The sequence below is a fragment of the Anoplopoma fimbria genome, chromosome 3 (assembly GCF_027596085.1).
Source record: "Anoplopoma fimbria isolate UVic2021 breed Golden Eagle Sablefish chromosome 3, Afim_UVic_2022, whole genome shotgun sequence".
Taxonomy (NCBI): domain Eukaryota; kingdom Metazoa; phylum Chordata; class Actinopteri; order Perciformes; family Anoplopomatidae; genus Anoplopoma; species Anoplopoma fimbria.
In genome coordinates this window covers 9,937,384-9,963,100 of record NC_072451.1, presented here as the reverse complement: position 1 = coordinate 9,963,100, position 25,717 = coordinate 9,937,384, and the positions used below count along the sequence as shown (strand labels likewise).

Sequence of the window (25,717 nt, the reverse complement as noted above, 5' to 3'; positions counted from 1 at the left end):
CATTCTCTGTCTCTTACACAAAGATGATTAATCACTGTAGGTTCATCTTTTTCTTCTAGTCCATTCTTGGAAACTAGTTTTGATTGTAATAATCAGACTCAATAATACGATGTCGATATTATATAGCTTCATCGGTACATCATTTTGATTAAGGAACTTTTGATACAGTAAAATAAATGTCAGATTTGGTGAGTGTGTTGATCTCTGACAGACTGGGAAACTTTAGTACTGGCATGGTCTGGTAGAGAGCGGACGCTGTGATTGGCTGGGGGACTACGGAAGCCCCTCCCGCGGAGCTCCATGTAAACAAACACACACTGAGCATGCGTCGCTGGAATAATGGAGGACTGTCTTTTCCACCCGGACTGATGATGTCTGTATTTCTACTCTACTACCTACTCTGAGAAAAAAACAACAGCAACTCGTCTTCATTTCAGCGTGCGTAAGTTCGTGTTTGGCACTTGAGAATTAGATCGTCTGTTGGAAAGTAGGAGTAACTCTTAAGTTTATGCACGAGAAACTGACGGTCAGCAACAAGCCATGTTTGCTAGTTGATTAGCGGAGAGCGCAGGCAGCTGTCAGATCCGATTCCGCTACACACTCCGCGGGTTTTTCTACTTTTAATAAATGATTATCTGGTTTGATAAGACGCATTGTCTATCAACGTTAGTTTAGTGCGGTTCACTCCTGAATGTGACAGGGCTTTAGTTTTTCTTTTCCATACTTTTAATTCCAGAGACGCAGAGCAAGCTATCTTGCAGTTAGCATGTTAGCTAGCGGACTAACGTTAGCTAAATATTTTTCCGAGGAGCATCGCTGTCAGTGGGCCACGGTGTGTGACAGACGTGGTGATCAGCCAATCACAGACTGGACATCCTAATTGGGCAGGGTTGTGTCCAATCACCGTTACGCGGCGAACCCCCATGTATTCAGGGTTTTGCTAGTAAAGTCCGTAATGCAGGAGTTTAGAGTATGTAGCCTGTTAGCCCAAAGTTGAGCATCTTCTCGGTGGGTCAACGGAATGCACATAACGGAGTCAAATGGTAGGTTTAAGTTGGAGGCGTTAGTTGCATCGTAGTCAAAGGGCAACTTGGGTGAATGCAAAAAAGTACTGACTATTCTTGTTATTATATGAGTTGGTGCTTTGGATACAATTTGTTTTCACATTAGAAATTACATAAATCGTCTTCTAGGTCTCTTCGTTGATTAAGACAAAGTTTGACTGGGTGAAAGTTTAGTGGACTTAGAATAAAGAATCTATAAATCTGGAACAGCGTCTCTGGAGTTTGCGTTTTAATCTAGTTCACAGTATAGTGTTTTTTTATGGTTTCTAGGTCTAAGTACTGTTTTTTTTCTGGACCTCGTCTAATGTGATCTGGATGGAGAAAAGGAAATTAAATCATCCGTTTTGTGTGTTGTGTGTGTGTGTGTTTTTAAGCGGAATAAAAGTTTTCACAAATCTGACAAGAAGTTTAAAGGGAAGAATTTTACCTTGCAGAACACAGGATTCTACCTCTGACTAATTGGTTAGTATGTTTGTAGTATACTGTGAATATGGTAATTCCATTCTAGCCCATTAAAACAGCCAAGTCACCCAATAACACAAACAAACTAACCGAGTGAGGCAGCGGAAGACAAGCAACTCCTGTGTTCTGCAAGGTAAAATGACTGCTTTTATTGATGGAGTCTGGTGGCTTTGATAACAGCTTGGGTAAATGCCGACCGCCATCTATACACTGACTGATAAGTACATTATACATCACCACTTAAAAAAATCCTAAGTATCCCTTTCACAGCTTTGGGTATTATGATGTCTGATACTGTTTTGTAAGCTTGAAGTGGTATTACAATGAAGAAATGGCCAAGTAATATCCCTTGACTTTCCCCTTTACTCCAGAGTTGGAGAGCAACTTCCACTGTGTGCTTAGTTGAGATGGTCTGTTACCCTCAAGTGAAGGAACAGAGCTGATGCAGATTGGGTCACAGGCTGAAAAGACTTAAAGAAACTGCATGAACGTGAGACAAACACACTGTCAGACATGTTACCCAGATGTTTTAAATGATCATGTCCATGTTTTTTCACCAATCAGAGTTGAAGCCCAAGAAAGAAACCCAAGATGACTACAGACACGCCGGCCCAAAGCGTGGGCTCCAGGATCATGACTTTCACCCCCTCCAAAGAGGAGTTCAAGGACTTCAGCCGGTACATTGCCTATATGGAGTCACAAGGAGCACACAAAGCTGGGATGGCAAAAGTAAGTAGTGTTTATTGAATTTTGGCAGGTTATTATAATACAAAGGGGTTTACTTATTATTACTCCTTCAACATACTATGTGTAATAATTTCTACTGTTTGTAGTTGGGATAATGCACTTTTTTTATGAATTAATAATTATTAGCCATGCTGTTTGGCTCGATAGTTAACATTAACCCCAAACATGACCTGAACCAAAGCCCTGCCAAAGAAAGAGTAGCAGAGATGTGTTTGGAACCTTAGGATGACGTTAATGCAAATTCAACACTTCCTGTGGCAACAGCGCGACGTGGTAAGGTACAGTCACTGTGGGGAAGCTTAGCTCAGGTTCTAACTGAGTGAATCCACAATAACAATTATTTTTGTCAATGTATCAGTGCTGTGTTCCACCTACTGCCTTGGGGCGGTGGATGGGTTGTCTCAAATTTAACACTTTAAAGCTGCAGTTGGGTATTTTTATGAAAATAACCAAATGTATCATATTTGCTCAGTCACCGTATCCTAACAGAGATACATGAGACAGATAATCTGTGACCCAATCAGGGTCCCTTTTCTTTCCTATAGTGCTCCTAATAGCATTTGCGAGATTCCACCGGCCCCAAAGAAAAACAACCAATCAGAGCAGAGCAGTTTCTTACACAGCTTTCAGTCACTGCTCATGAACTCTGATCAAACTGTCAAACTAGGCAGCGCTGGTAAAAAATGAGTCAAGATTCTGTTATTGTGTTCCCTATTTCTCTCCATATGTTTTAAGAAACATATTTAAGTAAACAGTTTTTTGTCAAAATGAGAAAGTTTGTGATCCAGCAGCGATGTTGACAACAGTTGAGCCAAAAACAAGCACTATCCCAAAATGAGATATGAATTCCCCCTTCCCTCTCACATTCTCCATAGCTCTCTCACAGGCCAATAGCTAGCTATCTAGCTAGCCCTTTGACACATACCGACATCAAACATGAAGGCAGTGGTTAAGTACTAAAGCACTCCTCTCGATTGATTTGATTGGCTTTCTGGGCAAAGTTTGACATTGATGAGCGGTGCGGCTCTGCGCCTGGCGCTGAAAAGTTATGAATATTTGTATCTTGTACACGCATCTAAAAACCGCTTTACAGTAGAAAAATAATGGTTTTGCGGGCGACGTGTTTCTAGCAACGCATCTCGGGGCCATAGAGACTCCTTAGCTCTGATTGGTTGTTATTTCATCAGGCACAGTGGAATCTTGCAAATGCCAATAAGAGCCTGAAAGGGAGGCAGACGAACCTGATTTGTTCTCAGATTATTGGTCTCATGTTCTACCGTCAGGATATAGTGACAGTTTTTATTTTTTTGCTTTAAAGTTTCTATAAATATTTATCAGGTACTTTCCAAAACACACATAAATTAGAGTCACTCTTCATTCCTTTTTATTTAAAAGAAAATGCAACACTTTTAAATCAGGTTCGCCTGTTACTACCGTTATTTGCTTCTCCCAAAACAGTGGTGAAGAACACCAGGGGTGAATGTTTTGAATAATTCCCACACTGTCTCTTAAGTAACCATATGACCGTTTGCTGACAAGCAATGTTGCATTTAAAAAGCAATTTTTTAACAGAGTCTGGTTCAGCTCTCACTCCACATAATTAACAATTCAGTAGTTTGATGTGACACAGAATAATATACCTTTCCACGGCTCTAATTCCATCAGTACAACCACCGAATCATGCGATACTCATCGTTCTAATTTGCTCTTCTCTGAAATAAAGCAAGTCTTCGTTCTGCCTCTGTGTTCTCTCGCAGGTTATTCCACCCAAAGGCTGGAAACCCAGACAGACGTATGACGATATCGATGACCTGGTGATCCCTGCTCCCATTCAGCAGGTGGTGACCGGTCAGTCAGGACTGTTCACCCAGTACAACATCCAGAAGAAGCCCATGACTGTCCACGAGTTCCGCAAGACCTCCAACATGGACAAGTCAGTTTGCATGGTCAAATCGTGAACCGCAGTTGATCGATACATGTTTATGGTCACACAATGAACATAGGATAACAATGCAGGTAACTTGGTACAGTGTTTGATTTACATAACGCCTAACGAGCTCTCTCCTTGGATTTGTCATCGTAGGTTCAGCAATCCCAGATACGTTGATTTTGACGAGCTGGAGAGGAAGTTTTGGAAGAACCTGACCTTCAACCCTCCCCTTTATGGGGCCGATGTCAGCGGGACTCTGTATGATCCAGTGAGTGGTGATAGTTTTGTTTGAACCACTGACTTGGACTTCCATCTATTCGTTGTGTTTAGATTTTATGCTCACGGACTCTGTAGCAGTCACGTCTCTGCGACTTACAGCCTTTGCTGAATCCCTCCTTTTACAGGATGTGACAGAGTGGAACATCGGCCGCCTCAACACCATTCTGGACACCGTGGAGAACGAGAGCGGGATCAAGATCAAAGGGGTCAACACACCATACCTGTATTTCGGGATGTGGAAGAGTGCCTTTGCATGGCACACGGAGGACATGGATCTGTACAGCATCAACTACCTGCACTTTGGAGAGCCTAAGTCCTGGTACAGTAGCTGACGCACCATTTCACTGCTGGACAGACTGCGTTTTAGCTTAGGTTGTAAAAAATACTATCGCATAGAGATGGAGCCTTTCTAAAAAATCTTGCTGTTCTCCTTTATTAACAGAGATTTAGTGCCTTCTGGAAACCTCTGAGCTCTTAGATACAGCTTTCCAGACAGTTTACCCACAATACCCTGGGAAGTTACGAACTGTTATCATACCTGCAAACTCATAAGAGGTTGCAGGTATGATAAATATGAGCTTTAAAATGTAGCATTCTGGTGTACTCTGAGAAGAAAATTAAGTGATAAGACAACATTTACTTTAAGCAAAAAACTAATTTATTAATCAGTATTTCAGCTCTAGTTGAACAGCTGGCTAGCTGGCTTTTTTTATTATTATTATTAACCTTTTATTTAGACAAAATTCATTGACCGAGGTCTCATTTTCAAAAGTTTTAGTCATATAACAACACAGATAAAATAAAATAAAATAAATAAAAACAAGAAAGGCAGGCAGTAAAACAACAACCATGAATAAAACATCAAATATACATTTTCACATCAACATATACAATATGGTTAAAGTCATTCATGGAGTTGAACAAGTTGTGGCTGGTGAACCAAAATCCTTTTTTTAGGCCTGAACAAGTCCTTCAAGGACTCGTTTGTGCTTCTTAGCCATGTGCCTTTTTCTTGCAAGCCTTTCTGCCTCTACCTCCTGCTTCCTTTGCTCTGCAGCAGTAGATGTTGCAGGCTGACACTCAAGCTCCATCCTCCTCTCTCTGGCTATGCGCAACTTACTGTCTCTGGGCCTTGTCCCTTGTTCCTGCTGTACTGATGTTGCTACATAACGTAACTTAAACTTTAACGCCAATACACAATCCACTAACGTTAGCTAACGTGATATCAAGCTGACTAGCTTTCCATTATAAACAGGTTGGGAAAGATTTGATGGGGTAACGTGACAAAAATATTACGACACACAACTTGATATGGCAGTTTAACGTTACTTTACTGACTAGTTACATAACGTTAAGTTAGTTAAACAGCATATTACATCGTTCCTAGCAAACAAGACTTAACGCTACCTCAAAACTAATGTTCTTTGCTGTAATGTAGATCCAGTATCGGCGGTAACTTCAACTTGGAGTGAAAGGATGAGAAGTTGGAGGGAAATGGAGACGCTGTAGACATCTTAACGCTGATTGGCCAAGACTCGACATGTCACATCAAAGATGTTTTATTGCGAAGATCACGACAACCTTTTCTCCTTGTCTCACTCCAATCTGTGAAACGCTGGCTGGCCAGTTGACCCCCCCAATTTATTTTTTTAATAAATATAAAATATACGGATCTACACGAATCACGTGGATGACATTTTGATTCAAAACGGCGAATTTCGACGAAAAGCGACAAGTTTGCAGGTATGTGTTATAGAAACCACAACAAAACAAGAAATACTACATATGCTTTAGTACTGGGAAAATGGGACCACCATCAACAACTCAGTAGATGTTTATATTACTGATGTATATTAATATTTTATCTTTATTGTAATTGAACACTATATATTAGTGGTGTAACAGACCTTCCTTAAACCCATTCATGCTATTCTCAGTAAAAAAGGGCATGATATGACTTGAACTAAGTTTTGTTATCCGTTGCCGTTTTAAGTACATGTGGTTTTAAAATACTGCCACGTAAATTTGCTTCTTTTTTTTTTTTTTTGTTCACTGATAAAAAAAATGGTGTTATTGATAATTGTTGATGAATGTATTTGTAGTCCCAGGCTAAAAGTACCACAGTAACCTTTCTATAAATGTATCCATTGTTCAGGAGTTGTCCTTCTGTGGTTATCACTTAGTTCTTCAAAACCCTTAACCGACATGCTATCTTAAACAGACCCTATTATGCTATTTTCCGGGTGCATATTAAGTTACAGTTACAACATGTTTACATGCGTTAATGTTCATAATCCGCCTTGTTTTTTTCATCCTGGCTATCCAGTAGCACCTCTTCTCACCCTCTCTCTGAAATGCGCCGTTGTAGCGCTTGCTCCTCCCTCCAGAAAGCAAAGTCTGCTCTGATTGGTCAGCTAGCCCACTCTGTTGTGATTGGTCAACGTTTCACATTACAAAAAACTCTTCCTCCGGAGCTTCAGCTCCGTCTCTCTCTTTTGTTGTTTGAGGGCAAAATTAGCCGGAAGGAGTATTATGTCACTTCCGTAACATTATGACCTCATAAAGTTACAGAAGTGAAGGAGAGAATTCAATGGAGCCGTTTCAGGCAGCTCGGGAGCAGTGATTCTGAGGGGGAGGGTAACTCTTTTTAGGCGTGGACTTCAGGTTTTACACTCTACGGACCTTTTACATGTACAAAAATATATATAACACACTAAAGAAAAGGGGGAAAGCATAATAGGGCCACTTTAAGGTTACCTTAACTCTTCTGTCAATATCATCTTATTTGATATTTGTGTTTTGTTACTTTTCAGGTACATCGTCCCACCAGAGCATGGGAAAAGACTGGAACGACTTGCCAAAGGTATGTGATGGGTTCCTGCAGAACTCCATAGATGGATTTTGATGTGTGCTCTCATCACATTTGTCATCATTCCCCCTATGAAAATGGATCATTTACACAGTTTTAACCGCTGGGTGCCACAAGTCACTTTAGCTTGTTCTGCTCAGTGGTTTTAAAGAGGAAGTCAGAAATGCTTTCAGTGAACCTATTTACCAACGGTTCCCAACCTTGGGGTCCAGACACCCAAGAGGGTTCAACAAAGTTTAACGGGGCGTTAAGAGGCCTTTAAGATGTGTAAGACAAAACATTTTTAATGCATAAATTTGGCCCACACCTCAACATTGCATTTATTTCTGCCAAGAAAACAAATTTAAAAAAAATTAAAGTTTGTATTATTATTTAAGGGATAAGCACACCGTTTCAGAACCCATCAGCTATCAGTCTGATGACAGATCTCTGGTGTCCAGGGTTCATATTTCTGGGGTTTAGGTGTAACTAGCAGATATCCGGGTACAGTCCGATTAGCAACTTAAAATACAAGACTGGAAGTGAGAAGCTAGTGTACGACCAGATTTTTTTCCAGTAGCCAGTTAATAAGCTACTTTAAACCAATGAAAAGCCCAACCATCACATGATAGCCGACTGGTTCCCAGATTTCATTGGGTAGATGCATTCCCCCTTTTTTGCAACCAAAGGCTGCTTGAACTTGATTGGTCAATACTGCACCTGTTCATAGACAGTAGAAGAAAACACAGAATTTGACAAAGTTAAGAGAATTGTTTTAAAAGTTCCTTTTTAAAAAAAAAAAAACAGGACAACTCATATTATGCAATATTCACAGATAATAATCTGCTCATAATTCATCCAAATCGCTTGTTCAACACAAGCTTCCCGCTTTTATGGCGTTCACTATTTGTTCATCAGTTGTTCTGTACTGTTAAAATATCTCACTTAGATAGGGGTCGTCAGTTTTCTAAATGATAGAAATGGAGAGTGACAAGAGACAAGGTTTGGAACCATCCTGTTTGGAAAGTAACAGGAATTATGTTTTCATATCCTATTTAACAATGAAACAGAAAATACATGAATGCAACCATAGAGGGTCGTCTGTGCTGATATTTAGGATGGCTTCCTGTGTCCCAGGTTTCTTTCCAGGGAACGCTCAGGGCTGCGAGGCCTTCCTGCGCCACAAGATGACTTTGATTTCACCCTCAATCCTGAAAAAATATGGCATACCATTTGAGAAGGTGACCTTTCATTTACTTTGTGTTGACCCCATGACATAGCTGCCTTACATTTAACAATATATACGGTACAAAAAGCTTAACAAAAATAATGGAAAGTTTGAAATAACTTCTGTTCTTGTAATTTCAGGTTACTCAGGAGGCCGGGCAGTTCGTCGTGTCTTTCCCATTTGGTTACCATGCCGGTTTCAACCACGGGTTCAACTGTGCCGAGTCAACCAACTTTGCCACCCAGCGATGGATTGATTACGGCAAACAGGCGACACTGGTATGCAAAAAACACCATTCAAACAGCTGTGAATATTTATCTAGCTTTCACACCAGACCAAACCAACTGTTCTAACCTGGCAAACCTACCTGAGTTTGTTTTGACCACATTTTTTTATTGAGATATCACCCTTAGTGTTCAAATGACGAATTCCAAAATTTGGTGTCAAATTAAATGCCTTTTTCTCCTGGCTCCATCGGTCCTTTAACAGTCAGTTTTAGTTGAGATAATTTCACCAACAGATCACTATGATTTTACAAGAACCGGCATGTTCTCAATTAAACCACAATTGTATCATCACTCTTTGACTATACATCTAATAAAGTGTACCAATTATATTTAAAAAAAGGACTTCATGTATGTGGCTAACAGCTAAGAATCTAATTCACGATCCAGCTAACTGTCAATACGCTGCAATCTTGCGGGTTGGGGTTTAAGGACTTCCAGATTAACTTTGAAAAACAAGCCTTGAAGAACCATAAAATCCATCGAGACCTTTCTGTTCAAGTCGTCTTGACTTGACGTTTTGCGTGTACCAGACTTTGATTGACAGCTTTTACATCAACACAAATTAACAATTTAAATCAGACTTTAGTTTGAACCGAACCAAACCAATCTTTACTTTCTCTTACTTTTTTTCCTACTGTGCATAAATGATCATAATTAGTAATAATACCATATAAGGCCATGCGTCCTGCCCCATAAGGCCTATATTGAAGTCCTCACGGTAATTGTATTTTTTTTAAAGTACCAGAAAGTGTGTGAATACAGCAAGTTCACTTGTACAAGCCTCTTAGAAACAAATCTGTTGGTATGAGTGGCTCTTGCATGAGTCCTTTTCACGTAGGGACAGAAGAGGGAAGCTCAGAGAGGTTCTCTATATGAAAGGATTCATCCTCTGTTTTTAGGAAATTCTGTGTCTATAAGATTTAACATTGCACATGGAAATTTTGACCTGATGGTTGCTGAAAGGAAAGGTCAAGGACTCATAACATTCTTAGGATCATCCTCTTAGAACCACAGATATTCAAATACGAGCCAGAATATCTGAATTACTCTAGAGAGTCCCATCAGCCCCAACATTCCCAACAGCGAACGCAAGTCATCTCAAAGCCTTGTTTTGTATTGCTCAGAATACCAGGCTTCAAAACCTAGACTAAAAGTGTTGATCTGTTTGTTCCTTTCCAGTGTACCTGCCGTCAGGACATGGTGAAGATCTCCATGGACGTGTTCGTACGCAAATTTCAGCCCGACCGCTACAAGCTGTGGAAGGCAGGGAAGGACAACGCTCCCATCGACCACTCCAAACCCACACCGGAGGCTGCTGGGTTTCTGAAAGAAGAAGACAAGAGCGAGCCTCCAAAAGAGACTCCCAGTGAAGCTGTGTCCGAGGAGCCCAGCACTCCTGTCCAGGAGGACAAAAGGTCTGGATTTACACTCGCTACTAACACATCTCTGACCACAGAACACGTTCCACTATGGATGTCAATTGCTTGTGATATACGAAATGCTAACATTTTCCTCAATTAAAGCTTTGGTATAAACAGTTTTCAGCACGACCCATGTTGGATAAATATTTAAAAAACTTTTATTTTTGCAAATGACTAAATTTATTCATTCAGTTCAGTTAAAAGAGCCATCATCACTGATGCTGTAGTATGTTGCTTTTTTTCTAAGCTAAGTGATCACATCCCTGTTCAGATGCACGTACAACATGAAGTCCACCGTTCATACTGCCACGACGCTCAGCAATGGTTCAGTCTTTAGTTCAGAACATTTGTGGAAGATGTACTCAGATCTTTTAATAAGGTAAAAGTAGCAATACTGATGTGTGAAAATACTTTGTAACAAGTAAATGTCCTCCATTTAAAACTCTTATTTAATTAAAAGTCACTTAAAGTACCAAAATTACTCATTATGCAGACTGACCCATTTCAGAAGCAAATACATTAAATAGATCATAAATACTGATGCAATGACGTTCATCACGTTAATGTTGCAGCTTGTAAAGGTGGGGCTACTTTTATTTACTTTATATATTGCTGGGCAGTTTAATCTGTTGAAAACGGCAAACGTAATTTATTATTTGATGCATATTTTGTGTTAAAAATCTAAAACTGCAAAGTAGCTAAATGATAAATGTAGTGAAGTTGCAAGTAGAGTATTTGCCTCCAAAATGTAGTGGAGTTAACATAGAAAGTGTTATAAAACCCAAGTATAGATGGTACAGGGAAAATCTTTTTGTACTAAAAATCTTTACTAAAAGTAAAGTACAAGTATGTCAAAATTGTAGTACAGAACTTGAAGAAATGTTCCAACACAGTAGTACTTTTAGTCTATTGTCAGTATAAGCTGTTCAGTACAGAACAATTCCACTGTAGTACAAGCACTGCACAGAAGTACATTGAAACAGAGCTGAGCCGATAACGGCGCTCTCACTCACCAGCTAAACCGCTAAAAGCTACTGATCCTGTCAGTGACCATGGTGATTCAGTGTAGTCTTTTCAACTGTGAAGATTCTGTGTTAAAGATTCATCCGTACATGTACTTCACTCAGCTTTGCTGTCTATGGGAAACGGAGTCCTGTCGGGCATTTCTTCACTAATGTCTCCCATGCATCAGTCCAAAGCCTCAGACTGGGACGAAGCGTCAGCTCGAAGCTATAGAAGCCTCAGAAGACATCAAACCCGAGGTGACGGTGAAGGAGACGGAGACGGAGCCAAAGAAGGCCAGGCTGTCACGCAAGCAGTCTCCAACTAAAGTCAAGCCAGATAAAGGTTCAGTACAGCTGCTAGAGATCTTATTTCACCTTTGGGGTTTTGTTTTAAGGGATAGTTTAGATATTTAGAATACTGACTCCATAATCATTGTACTACAGTAGATGGAGTTTGGACAAACAGACAGGAGTACCAGCTGTGGACACATTTTAGACACCTAAGAAAATTCAGTAGCAGTTTAAAGTACACTATATTAAGAATATTACAGAAAAGAGAAACTTATCCAAAATGTTTTTTGTCAAAGTGTGGTAGCGTTGGTACATGGGAGATGTTCACCTTCAGGGATTTCTGCAAGAAAGCCCCTTCTGAGGTTTATACAACACACATTCTTGATTAGGTTTAGGAAAAGATCATGTTTTGGGTTAAAATGAACCCTTTCTGGCAGAAAAGCACTGAATGCAAAATTCTGCGTGGCTTTGAAGGAACCACAGATAAGTTTTCCTTTTCAGTTCAGTTCCCTGTCAGAATAGGCTGTCTGACAGCAGGATAAAGTAGTGAAAATATTCTAAATAAAGCTTAAAATACATCCACACCAGTACATTGCTTTGCTGGTTCTATTGTCTCTTTCTCCAAAAAGGGGGCGTGCCAACTGTCAACTGTAGGTAATACACTGACAAATGATATGACAAATGAACCTTCTTTTTTTTTTTGTTTTTGGCTACGTAAAACTTGCGTTCTGTGTGAAAGTATTCATGACAAAAACAGTTTGAATAAATATGACGTGCAAATTAATCACACTTAAAAGCCAAGTTTTGAATAACAACCATAGATTAACAAGCGCAGTATATTCAGCTGATGACCGAAGCCTATTATTTAGGGTAGAACTCTTTCTTTAGAATGAATGTTTGGCTTCTACAAACATGTAGACCTCATTAGTGTATTTGTTTCATTGGATGTAATGTACTGAACCAATGTCCTGCAATAGACCCAGACAATCTGGTGGTATCAGTCATTGCAATAATGTTCATCATTACCGTATTATGCTTTTAGACACAGTGAAAGTCAAGACAGAGCCCAAGAAGGACAAAGACACCAAGCCTCAGCCTAAATCTCAGTCCAGAGCCAGCAGTAAGAAGACTTCAAACAGACAAAGCGCGTCAAAAAAAGAGAAGAACGGCGTGTCAGCAGTAGAGCTGTGTCCTCCTGAGCCCGTCGAGAGACGGGCAGCGGCCCCCTGCTCCGAGGAGGAGGAGCCTCAGCGGGGCAGCAGCTGCGGCCCGGCTCACAAGCTGTTCCAGAGGACGCTGAGCCCTGCGGACGTCCTGCACGTTCACAGCTACGCCAAAGGAGACTACGGGGAAGGAGAGGCCCCACACAAGGAGGAGAAGAATAATAGCGAGGACAGTGACGACGAGATGGAGAAAGACAGCAGACATGTTGGCAAAGCAGTGAGTGGACACAGACACTACACACACTTCAATTAACGTTCTTCACATGTTAATGGACCATAACAGTGTTTTTTCCGTGTTTTAGCCTCTCAACTTTTAGTTGTGTACACTATTGTTAACATTTATTCCAAACATTGATTCAGTACATTTCATATTTTATAAAGCTGTGAATGTAAAACTTGAATCCACTGCAGTGATCAACTCACTGCCTTTATTTATCTTTTGGCTTGGCTTTGCTCAGATGCCAGTAAGAAACATTACACTGACAAGCAATCCCAAAAGGAAACAATTAAGCAAACACAGGAGGATTTCTTATTTGTTTTATTTAAAGTATAGACTCTCACCGGCCAACTCTAAACTCAAATGAGGGCCCATCCTTGAACACAACATGAGTTATTGTTGCATTGAAACTCTACAAAAACACAACAAAATAAATATATGAATATTCACTGTATGGTTCAAGTTTTAGGTATGTAAGCATGCAAAAAATGATCATCTTCCAGTTGGGTCTTTTGGAAAGATTGTCCTGCCTGGATGCTGACAGTAACAGTAGCTGTGTCTCTCCAGCAGGTGGCAGAGGAGGTGGCAGGAGACGGAGAGCCAGAGAGTGATCTGGGGCAGCTGCCAGGCCACCATCCGCTCATAAAAGACGGCATGAGTGATGAAGGTCTGTGGAATCCACTACAGCAACTGAACTGCCTCACCATCACACTTAATATTAAATAAATATGAATGCCCAGTTATAGAAAAGGGGCTTTAGGTTTCTTACTCGAATATCATCGGCTAGTTGTTATTTAATCTGAATCAGTTGTTTCTGTCAATCTGGTCGAAAAAAAATCTATTTTCAATCAATTATTACCTGTCCTTGACAATATTCAATGGTAATAATAAGACATAGGCCCATTTGAAGGTGGAGTCTGTCATTCTAATCCCGCTAGCTGTTCATTCTGTATGGGTAATGGAAAAAAAAATCCTGTTGTCATACACAGCCCTGGTTCTGTAGATAGGAAACAAACACAGTGGCTCCAACTGAGCAACTAGTGCTGTACCGAATCAATGAAGCTTTAAATGTCTAATATGTGTGTGAGCCTTCCTTTGCAAAGTTTCACTGTATGCTTTTTTTTTTTTAATTAACAGAACAGGCTTGTATATTATGTATTTATTAGGGCATGGAGAGAAAACATGAACAAAGCAGAGGCTACTAAGGACAGCCTTTACATTTTTCATTCATTTTTAAAACGAAGTCTGTCTATAATGGAAAATATTGGGTCAACGAGACCTCTGGTCTGAATGCGTGTGCTAACTTTGCCGTACTTTGATTTTCCCTCAGAGGCTCTAGAGGAGGCCCCCCCAGTGCAGGAGGGTGGTCTGGAAGGGGAGAGCTGGGCCAAACCTCTGGCTCACCTGTGGCAGAACAGACCCCCCAACCTGAAGAAAGAGAGGGTGTACAACCAGCGCATGGGATCCAAAGCTCCATACTGCTCCATCTGCACCCTGTTCCACACCTACCAGCAGGTAATCGGTACCAGAGCAGACTCTACTCACACACACACAACATATAGACCATACACTATGGAGACCAGCAGGTGTCATGGAGAGAAAAGTAATGCATATGCACACATACTAGACTGAACACATCTTCAAGGTTATCTCGGTTTGTGAGGAAAACTATGTTCTGTGTTAAAAACTAGAAGTGTGGGGCTTGAAAAAGTGGCCATTTAGTAGGAAGTGTGGATCATAATGGGAAAGATTCAGTTTTTAGAGCATGACCCACATCAGGGCCAAAGAGTTGGGATAAATTGGGCTCTGATGCATCAATTGTCAAATGTGTCATTAAGCCAACAAGTCCAAGCCAGCCTATGTCTAAATCTTCCTGTAACAGTGTCAAGTTACTGTAACAGGTAGTTTCAGGTTTGTTGTCCACTCTGATCAGTAAGTGAGGGGCGCTCTCACTGTCTGCAGCAGGCTAGCAGCTGTGTTTTAGTATTTATATGCCTACAAATATTAAATTAATTCCATATCATATATCAGCAGTTGCAATCAGGGCTAGGCCCTAATTCAGTATGACCTTGAACATATCATCTTTCAATGGAATCCTATTTGAGATGAAATCCTATATTGAGATATTGTGATATAATTACGTTGTCTAACTTGATAATAACAAGCTCATAAAAACTCAGAGTTCTTAATTAAATGAGAAACTACTAGTATGTCAATCACACGAGTATACAAAAACATGTGTTTATTTTATATAGACTATTTATTTACTGAATTACCAGAAAACATTTCTGCTGAGATCGTCAAAGATCGTCAAAGATCAACAGGTAGGTAACTAAAGCTGTCAGATAAATGCAGTGCCGTAAACAGTACAGTATTTTCCTCTGAGATGTAGTGAAGTAGAAGTAAGTTGCAGGAAACAGAAACACTCAAATAAAGAACAAGTTTTTCAAAATTGTATTTAAGTACAGTACTTAAGTACTTGAGCTTAGTTACAATTCACCCCCCAAAAAATGGTGCAAACCAAACTGACAAAGTTGGTAACATTAGTGCTATCATTTTATGGCCCCGTCCGGAGGCATTGTTTTTTGGGGTTTTCTATCTTTCCTTTCCTCCTAGTCTCCTGAACGCAATAAGATTTTTTTCAAATTTGGCAATAAACATCCATTCAGGTTCAAAGATGAACTCATTAGAATTTGGCATTCAAAGATCGAGGTTTGACCTCACGTTAATTAGAATTTGTTTTTCCATGACACCTGCTGGTCGCCTTTAAACATTGAAGTGTTAGTTGTAAAAACCTCACACTTTATTTCTGAGGCTGTCATTTTTTTTTTTTTTCATAATTGACAGCAAAAACATAACTGTAAACCAGTAGTGCATATTCAGAATAAGATATTACTCGTAGCGCAGTGTTGTAAGCTCTGTGTGTCTGCGTGCTGTGTCTGCTGTCAGACTGAATGTGCGAGCGGCGTGGACGGTCCCGTCACGGTGGCCGGTGGGCGGATGCGGACCAAGCCTCTGATCCCGGAGATGTGCTTCACCACCACCACGGAGGAGGACTCCGAGTGTGAGGAGCATCCCGTCACACCTCACCTGGAGGAGGACGGAACCAGCCTCCTCATCAGCTGCTCTCAGTGCAGCATCCGGGTTCACACCAGTCAGTACACACACACTTCAACACGGGTTTTCACCCCTAAAATGTTTTATACGTCATCATGACAGAAATGTGTTACTATAGAATTAGACAGCAACATTTGATGGCAGATCTTTGCCATAACACATTCACTCAAAGCTTCACTGACTTGACTGCAGCACATGCTACCCTTGATAATGACATGACAGTGGTTCAGCTACTACACCACTGTGTCTTTGTGTTTGTATCTTCCAGGCTGTTACGGTGTTGATCCTGCCAGCGTGAGCAAGGAGTGGAAATGTGCGCGCTGCAAGGCCAACGCCATGACCGAGGTCAGTGACCGCTCGACACGCTGAGTCGTTGTTTAATCCAAGCCCTTTTGTCAGTTAAAGTGGCTCTGGCTTAAAGTAGTTATTTCTGATGGTCCACAAAAATGAGGGTTATTTGTACGTTGTCCTGTTCTTCACAAATCAAATATCACAAAATTCTGTATAAAATCTGCCCCTTTTCTTTAACATAAAGGTCACTCTGGGGTCAATATAAATGGGGGGTTTTTTCAGTCAGAAATGTACTTACCCAAAGACAATTTTGACTAACCCCTCTACAATATTTATTATTATATTTATTATATTATTATTTATTAGCGGTTCTCAAAATAACAACAAAGACTAAAGTTAAACGTCTGTTTAGTCCTTATTTACGTACACTAATAATCCGGAGTTTCACCAACATCCTCAGATCAACCAAACTAAACTCCTGTTTCCAGGATAATTGAAATACTCGCTTGCACTTAATAATAATAATAATTATAATAAAAATACATTTTATATATAGAGCGCTTTTCAAAGTTCTCAAAGACACTTTACAAACATTAAAATAAACTTTGTCTTTAACCTCTGTCATTTTTCTCACTAATCCCCAATCGGAACTGTGCTTGTTCAACTCAGGAAGGAAGCTACTTACATTATCAGCTTGAGAAAAAAAACTAGTTGTCTTTGCTAGATTTAATAGCTTAACGTGGCATTTTACTTTCCTCGGGCAAGACTTTTGTTGTTGAGCCTGCATTGACTTAATTTTCCCCCGTTTCCCACTTCTAATCTTGGTAAGTAGTGTAGGTGTTTTTTGTTTGTTTTTCGTGATCACACCGCTCAACATGTACTCGTGGCCTTTCCACATTGAAGGTTTGTCCTGAATGTGAACGAGTCCACTACTGAGGTCAGAGTAATGCTGCAGTAAGCCTGCGTGTACACTTGAGAACTGAGGAGCCTCTCCGTTAACATGTACACAATTTGTTTGGACAGTTGATTGATTACATGTTCTGTTTGTAGAATTGCTGTTTGTGTTCGCTGAGAGGTGGAGCATTGCAGAAAGCCAACAACAACAAGTAAGTAGTTCCAGAGTCATCAGGTACATCTACTGCGCGTTGATAATCGTGTTATCATGTCATGAATCGGCTCCTTTAAGCTACACAGGAACAACAACACGTGTCACTTGCTAACCGATCCGTACATCCTGACCGAACGGTACTGCACATATGCAAACTAGTACTACACACCTGTGGGTAAAACCTTCTTGTGCATTTCTTAGAATTTGCATAAACGTCCACCAGAACTCACCGATGGACTGACTAGAATTTGGTGATCAAAGGTCACTGTAGCCTCACAAAACACATTTTTAGCCATAACTCAAGAATTGATATTATAATTATGATCAGCATATAAGGATAAAATTATGAAGCAAAGACATTTTGGACTGCTAGGTGGAGGCTACAACATTGAGGCAGTTATTCTAGTCCCCTAATAATGCTACATTGTGAACAATGAATCCGTGTTGACATCGACAGGAGGAGAGCTAGTTAAGCTAATGTAAGGAGGTTTTATTAAGCTACATTGACGCGTTCAAGCTCTATTCAGTGAAAATTAGTGTTGGCTGAAGGTAAATTATAATGTTATCATGATGTGATAAAATGTAATCTAATCTTTTTTGTAAAATGTAGCTTTTATTAAGTTTGACACAGCAATATAAAATAGATATTAGAGAATAATTATTTAACTTCCTAACACTAGTGCTCAGCAGCTTTTGTACATCATTAAAACTGACAAGTTTTGGGTTTTTTTTAATCCGTTACAGTACAACCTTTTTATTTCCTAATCATTTGAATTGTGTGTTTGTTTGCACAAACCCACTGATGAAAACAGCCAATATGAGTATTGATACTGGAAAACGCAGTACACTCATTGTACCACAATCACTAACATGTAAATCCCTGCATAAAGGATAAATGTGCTTCAGGAAATGGACACAATAGGCAGCGTACTGCTTGATGAAGTTCAGTTGTGAACGTGTGTGTGTGTGTGTGTGTGTGTGTGTGTGTGTGTGTGTGTGTGTGTGTGTGTGTGTGTGTGTGTGTGTGTGTGTGTGTGTGTGTGTGTGTGTGTGTGTGTGTGTGTGTGTGTGTGTGTGTGTGTGTGTGTGTGTGTGTGTTGCAGGTGGGTACATGTGCTGTGTGCAGTGGCTGTGCTGGAGGCCCGCTTTGTTAACATCACTGAAAGAAGTCCTGTGGATTTAAGTGGAATCCCTTTGCAGAGATTTAAACTGGTGAGTTCAAACAACAGTCAACAATAGCCAGCATGAACAAAAAAAGGCTGATCGCTACTAAAGGCAAGGGGGAGTCAACTCACCTGTTCACAGCACTTTTAAGATAATGTTTATTTCCCACAGCATGTATTCCATCTGTACAACAAGTCATGTCTCTCTTCAACAGAAAATTTGTTCTCTTCTCAAGGAACATGTGGCCTTTTCAAACTGCTGGAATGCTTTTAATGTGAAACATCTGAGCAGGAAGTGTTAAGTTTTACTGCAGCTTAAGGGAATAGTTCAACCAAAAATGATACAAACTGTTTATAGAACTCACCTCCCCAAACTCTCTATGGTCCCAGAAAAAAGGTTTCTATCTAATGTGAACAACACGAGTGGAGCGCCTGAAAAAAACGAATTTGTTTCATGACCTTTAATTGCCGTCTTATATTCAGAATCCCTCTAAGACTGTTGACATGCTTTAATTTTCGTCCACCCTGCTTTCCTTTTTTCTTTTTTGTAATTCGGAGCATAGAGAGGTTAGGGTTGGGAGTACAATATACAGTTTAAACAGTTTTTATTCCTTTAAAAGCAAAAGGGGATGGACAAATGGTCTTCGGCCGAGTACAGACACAAAGCAACAAATTATATATTATTCATCAAGTCACTTATTTAATTAACTGATTGATTAAGTCATTTTTAGCTACACCTGATAATATGACCAACCACATTGACCATTGGCGTGAGAAAATGAGAAGCTGTCACCTTTAATGTTCTGTACACATTTGCTGATAAGAAAGAGAGAGGTGAGATGAGAGTTCCCTTAGAGTCAGGGATTTAAGGTATACGTTGCCGATTGAGATCCACAGATTTTCACTTGCATATTGGAGCAAAACACTGTAGGCTTTTGTTAAAAGAGAGCAGCTCTGCAACTCCAGCATGCCTGGACATTCCCATTCAAATCAACGTAGCAGGAGCGGCGGGCAACTTTAAGTGTAGCAGCATGCTACTTCCATGGAAACCCTCTAATATCAGCTACCTTCTGGTAAGGTAAGGTAAGGTATAATAAAGGCGTCATTTACAGTAGATCTATGTCCCAAACTGTGAACCTAAATGAGGACAGTCTGTAAACTGAGGAAATATCCAGCCATCTTTGCTGTAAAAATCCTGAAGGCCATTTAATCTAACAAGATGTGAAGCTACGAAGTGTAAAGGCTTCAGCTGCGCTTAAACTAATCCCGGTGCTTGTGTGTGTTCGCTCCACCTTTCATTAAGTAATTTCCCATCTGTGCGCTCTCCTGAGCTCTGGCTCCTGTGTTTGATCCCTGACAGAAATGTTACTACTGTAAGAAGAGGATGAAGAAGGCGTCCGGCTGCTGCGTGCAGTGCTCCCACGGCCGCTGTCCCACCGCCTACCACCCCACCTGTGCCCAGGCTGCCGGAGTGCTCATGCAGCCTGACGAATGGCCCTTTGTGGTGCACGTCACCTGCTGTCGACACAAAGGCCCCACTCAGATTGAGGTAAGGAGCTTCTGGGGATCTATTCACCTACTGACGAAATGTAAGATGCACTTTGTTTTCGCTGCCAGTACTGCAGCGTTAGCATCGTCCAGTTCTGTCACATTAAAGCGCACTAAATGTGAAGGACTACTGGAGCAGTGTCAACTTTATTACCAAGTCATAAAAACGTGATTTCCTCTCCTGACAGCGCAATAAAGCAGCCATGCACGAGCTGACCGTGGGACAGAAGGTGATATGCAAGCACAAGAACGGCCGCTACTACCAGTGTGACGTGGTGCAGCTGTCCAAAGAGACGTTCTACGAGGTCAACTTTGATGATGGTTCCTTCAGTGACAATCTCTTCCCCGAAGACATTGTGGTAGGTTTTCACTCGCTTTTCTTTATCGTATCATTTAAAAGAAAACTCAAAAAATACATAAATAACACACAGCTAATCAAAATATGTCATCTTCCCTTTAAAAGAACATTTAACCTCATACTGGGTAGTTATGTGAATGGAAAAATGACTAAAGTAGGTTCAAATTTACCAATTTTATGTGCACATTGAAGTATTGCATTACAAAAGCTGTATGAATTTTGTTTTGATAAACTCTCAGTTAAGCAAAAAAGGTTTTCACAATTGTTTCAGGTTTGTTTTCAACCTTACCCACCACGGTTTGTTACACAGAACCATCGGAGAAGCCATCATTGATATCTGTTAGAAAAGGGCTGGCACTTTTGAAATGTAATAGATTTGATGAAGCATCTGCCAATCAAAGTCATACCGATGTCAGTTAGGATAAAAGTGAAAACATCTTTTCCGTGGAGAAAAGCCTTCAGTGTCGTTCGTTGCTCTTCTTTCAATGAAGACATTTTCTCCATCTCAATAGAACTGATGCTATTGCAGCATCTATGCTAACCTCTGTAGGAGGCATCGCTGCCAGTAGCTTTTTCTTCCTTGGACGAAAAAAAGATTATGGATTATGGAAACGCCTTTTGAGTTCTGACATAGCAAACATTGAACTCACACGACTGTCTGGTGTTTCTGCTGTCAGCAACTTCCCTGATATTTCCAGAACGTAACATAAATGATTGTCTTCATCTCCGGCAACATGACCGATACTAGCAGACATGAAAGAACAAGTCAAAATTGATCAATTGAGACAAATTCCTGAAGACCTTTCTCCATTTTTCTCTGTAGACGGTTAGATGGCCAAGGAGACTTGTTATGTTTTTCTAATTCCCAACATCTACCTCTATTACCATTAACTGGTGGATTCTGCAACGCGTAGCCTGTAGCGTAATTTTGCTAAACTATGCTGTAGCTGAGACATTACTCCAAAACAGCAGATGCCTTGTAGGCTTTTTATACATTTTTTTATTTCAAAAGTATTCGCTTAAAATTTAACAATTGAATGCTAACAAGGCTTATGAAATATTGTGCATTCCTATTTACATAGCTGCCCAGCTAGATATTCATGTACAACTATGAGATTTTTTACTTGTTGTACTGCACAACACAGATTGTCATTAAAAAAAAAACGGTGTATAGGTAATGAATTGAAAACATCCTAAATTCTCAAATGGCAGCATTTATTTACCTCTGTGGCAGAGAGAACCCCGTCCTTTTATTTGACAAGTTCAAATGGCAAGCTGGCCTTTCGTTCTAATTTCCCCATTCCCTAGTTAATGCAAATACTTAACTTATACTATTTTCTGTATAATGTCCATTAGCACAACATCAAATTTAAAGAGTCATTTCAGGTGTTCCACTTTGCCTTATTACTTGAAATATTTAAAGCTACCACAAATGAAAGTCAAAACTGCCCGTGTTTGGTAGGCTTTTAATGTGGAATAACATCATTAGTGTTGATTGTTGTTGACTGTAGCTTCATACTGCGAGAATAAATTACTCGACTCTATTCATAGTATGAACTTACATTTGTAGATATTACTTTGGAAAGGGCAAGGGGGAACAAGGTTTGTTTCCTTGTGAGAATCTATATTGTAATAATCTTCTCATTTCAAGATGCATAACACTATGCCTTTGTTCAGTCTGACCTTTGCAACGTGCGTTTTGTTCTTTAGAGCAGAGACTGTGCTCAGCTCGGACCACCACCCCAGGGTGACGTGGTTCAGGTGCGATGGACGGACGGCCTGGTGTATGGGGCCAAATTTGTGGCTGCGCATGCCATCCACATGTACCTGGTAAGATTCGCGTGTGTGCGTGTGTGTGTGTCTTGTTTGTGTGTGTGTCTTGTTTGTGTGGTGTCACATGACCAGCGGTGGATCTACAGAAATATTCATGGGGGGTAGGAGAGGGTGATATGCAGTCCTTAAGGGTGGAAAGGTATAAATGCTGATTTAATGGCACACAAACACTAATATCAATACTTGTCTGGAAAAGCCCCCAAATATAGATAGTGTAAAACTTTACATTAAAAAGTGGCACTGGAAATCAATGAACCATTTTATTCCCTCAAATACACCTATTCAGACATATTTTTTAACAACAGCACAACAGAACATGTCATCAAATAATCTGTAAATTAGCCATGTTTAACATGTTATTTTTAAATTAATTCAAATGAATGTGTTAAATTTGACACTTGGCTACTAAGACTTAAATGAACAGTCACCGCATTGTTGATTTGTCTGTTTTTTCTTTGTGTGGGGCTTGGAGCGAGTGTTTTTATTGCCTTTATTTATTGCTTTTATTTAAACTGGCTGCTTTTGTATGCGACACTGATGACTGATCTAAAATCAGTAAGTTTGTCTGCAGATTGGGCAGTTTCAGAGATGTTGGTAGCTGAAGGCAACCAGGAGACAATCATTAGCACCGGTGAATATTTGGGTTTAGTCAGCTTTAATCTATCCCTCACACTATTAAACATGAGTTAACGGTACTGTTAGCTCATAACTAAAAGGATTCTTTCTGTTTATTTAAATGTTAGCTGACTCTATAATCCACCACATCTGATGGCCTTGCAGTCTGAGCAGCCATCAAAAAAACAGCCCTGCATTAAAACAATGCACGTTAGTGGGATGTTTCCGGTTCTGGTGATACAATGACATTGCATCCATGAAATCCAGATTGAGTAGCAAATCCATGAGACGTAAGCGCAGGTTTGTGATTGGCCAGTGAGCTCAGTCCCGGAATGTGCACGCAGCACGCTCCTATGTGTAACCTGACAGACACACAGGGCCTGTAGAGACCAGGAGGCAACCTCCGGTTCTGTCGAGTGAACCAAACACAGAAGTGTTTTAAAACTTGCATTCTCTCTACTGACCAGCAGGAGGCGACTCCTCTGCTTGTATAAAAGTCTATGAGAAAATGACTCTACTTCTCTCTTGATTTATTCCCTCAGTAAACATTGTAAACATGAGTTTATGGTCTCAATCTCTAGTACAAGTCTTTTTAATACATTATGTTAATTTAGTAAATGATGGTCCATTTAGAGTCAAATAGACAATAAAGCAGAGTTTGCTTTAATCTGTGATTGACAAGGCTGCTACCAAAGCTGTATACGGTCTCACTATTTCAGGGCTCCACATTCCAAATATGGTAAATTCAGTTTATTGGTTGGAAGAAAAACAACTAGCGATGGCCGTAATCCAAGATGGCCACAGCGAAATCGCCGAACTCGAGTCTTCAAAACATCAGTCCACAAACCTCTGGATGACGTTGCAATGACTACATCCACTTCCTATATACAGTCTATGGTACAGACAGACAGACGGGGCCTTTTTGACAGCCCACATATGCAGCGTATCACTGGGATTGGTCCCAGTATGCCAGATGGCCAGTATACCACTGCCTTGCCCACCATCTCCTTTTCTTCTGTTGAGTTTTATGGCGTTTGGCATTCATGAGTGCTGCATTACAGCCATAAACTGGACTGTCCTTACCCACATCCATCCAGCATTGCCATGGCATGTGTGACAAGGCGCATGACGGAAATGTATCTTGAATTGCTAGCAGTACCTGAAAGATTATTCCAGTAATTTTATTTAAACAGGCCCTATAAGGCTATTTTCCGGGTGCATATTTTTATCTCAAGTTCCAGTTGCAACATGTTTACATGCGTTAATGCTCATAATCCTCCTTGTTTTTCTCATCCTGGCTGTCCTGCAGCACCTCTTCTCACCCTCTCTCTGAAATGCTCCGTTGTAGCGCTTACTCCTCCCTCCAGAAGCAAAGTCTGCCCTGATTGGTCAGCTAAAACACAACATTAAGTTTTCGTTGTACTGCTCTGGCAAAGCGTTAAAAATGAAATGGAGCCACTTTTTCTTAATTTCATTTGCCTTTTGAAGTCCAAACAAAGGATGTCATTTCCCATGGAGGACATGACATGACGGCTGCAAAAAAACCCAACTCCTTCCTCCGGAGCTTCAGCTCGGTCTCTCTCTTTTGTTGTTTGAGGGCCAAACTAGCCGGAAGGAGTTTTATGTCACTTTCGTAACATTATGATGTCATGAAGTTACGGAAGTGAAGTAGAGAATTCAATGGAGCCGTTTCGGGCAGCTCAGGAGCTTCTGAGGGGGAGGGTAACTCCTTTTAGGAGTGGACTTCAGGTTTTACACTCTACGGACCTTTTACATGTACAAAAATATATATAACACACTAAAGAAGAAGGAAAAAGTGGTAAATCATAATAGGGCCACTTTAAGGGACTATGTGTGAAATAATCCTGACATTGTTCCTTGTGTTTCTGGGGTGCAGGTGGAATTCGAGGACGGGTCACAGCTAACAGCCAAGAGAGACGACGTCTACTCTCTGGATGAAGAACTCCCCAAGAGAGTCAAATCCAGACTGGTAAGTTCAATTCAGTTTATTTTGTATAGCCCAGAATCACAAATTACAAATTTGCCTCAGAGGGCTTTACAATCTGTGCACATGCGACATCCTCTGTCCTTCCCTCACAGTGTAACCCAAACCTCACATATCGACCATATAATCCACCTAATGTACATATTTTTTTCTAATCCTGTGTGTTCAATTTACAAAGAATGAGTTTGAACTATAAAAATGTGTTAAACCAATGAAAGACTTTGAGGGGACGTGTCCGTGTTGTCATGCGGTCTTGTGTTTGTCTCTGCAGTCTAAAGCGTCGGACATGAGATTTGACGGCATTTTTGAAGAGAAGGAGATCATCAAGCAGTCAAAGAGGCAGAGAGTGATCAACTCACGTTACAGGGGGGACTACATAGAACCTGTGATTTACAGAGCCATCATGGAGTAGCCTTTGCGCCCGGTCTACACTACACACACACACCCGGTACACACACACACACACACACACACACACACACACACACACACACACACACACACACACACACACACACACACACACACACACACACCACCTCCACCAGCACTGACAGACTGAACTGTGCTCACTGTAACCTTAACTTAACAGCTAGCCACTGAGAGAGTGTAGCTCCAGATGACTTCCTTCAGGACCTGCTTTGGACTGTTCTCCTTTTTTTTCTTTTTCTTTTTTCC

The 25,717-nt window shown here is 40.5% G+C and overlaps 1 protein-coding gene across 5 annotated transcripts; it reads left to right on the top strand.

The window, feature by feature from the left end:
* The first annotated feature begins 335 nt into the window (after positions 1–335).
* Positions 336–25,465, top strand: kdm4aa (lysine (K)-specific demethylase 4A, genome duplicate a). Of its 5 annotated transcripts, none has more exons than XM_054623904.1 (22): positions 336–438; positions 2,091–2,255; positions 4,031–4,206; positions 4,357–4,471; positions 4,608–4,801; positions 7,296–7,345; positions 8,468–8,571; positions 8,699–8,836; positions 10,025–10,260; positions 11,459–11,613; positions 12,604–13,001; positions 13,572–13,668; positions 14,332–14,516; positions 15,951–16,155; positions 16,387–16,463; positions 17,460–17,515; positions 18,621–18,729; positions 20,041–20,229; positions 20,417–20,587; positions 22,297–22,416; positions 24,932–25,024; positions 25,311–25,465. In XM_054623904.1, exons 2-22 carry the CDS (start codon positions 2,118–2,120, stop codon positions 25,449–25,451), a joined length of 3,147 nt encoding a protein of 1,048 aa, XP_054479879.1. In that variant the 5' UTR covers positions 336–438; positions 2,091–2,117; the 3' UTR covers positions 25,452–25,465. The 5 variants fall into 5 exon arrangements, with proteins under 5 accessions (XP_054479879.1, XP_054479845.1, XP_054479854.1 ...); XM_054623870.1 differs by having other exon boundaries at positions 13,569–13,668; XM_054623879.1 differs by having other exon boundaries at positions 336–442; positions 13,569–13,668.
* Positions 25,466–25,717: the final 252 nt, after the last annotated feature.

Excerpts from the sequence above, each read along its gene's own strand:
- kdm4aa (XM_054623870.1), top strand. The coding sequence starts at position 2,118 with ATGACTACAGACACGCCGGCCCAAAGCGTGGGCTCCAGGATCATGACT. Across the intron at positions 16,464-17,459 it reads AGGCCAACGCCATGACCGAG|AATTGCTGTTTGTGTTCGCT; the intron begins GTCAGTGACCGC and ends TTCTGTTTGTAG. Across the intron at positions 20,230-20,416 it reads AAGGCCCCACTCAGATTGAG|CGCAATAAAGCAGCCATGCA; the intron begins GTAAGGAGCTTC and ends CTCTCCTGACAG.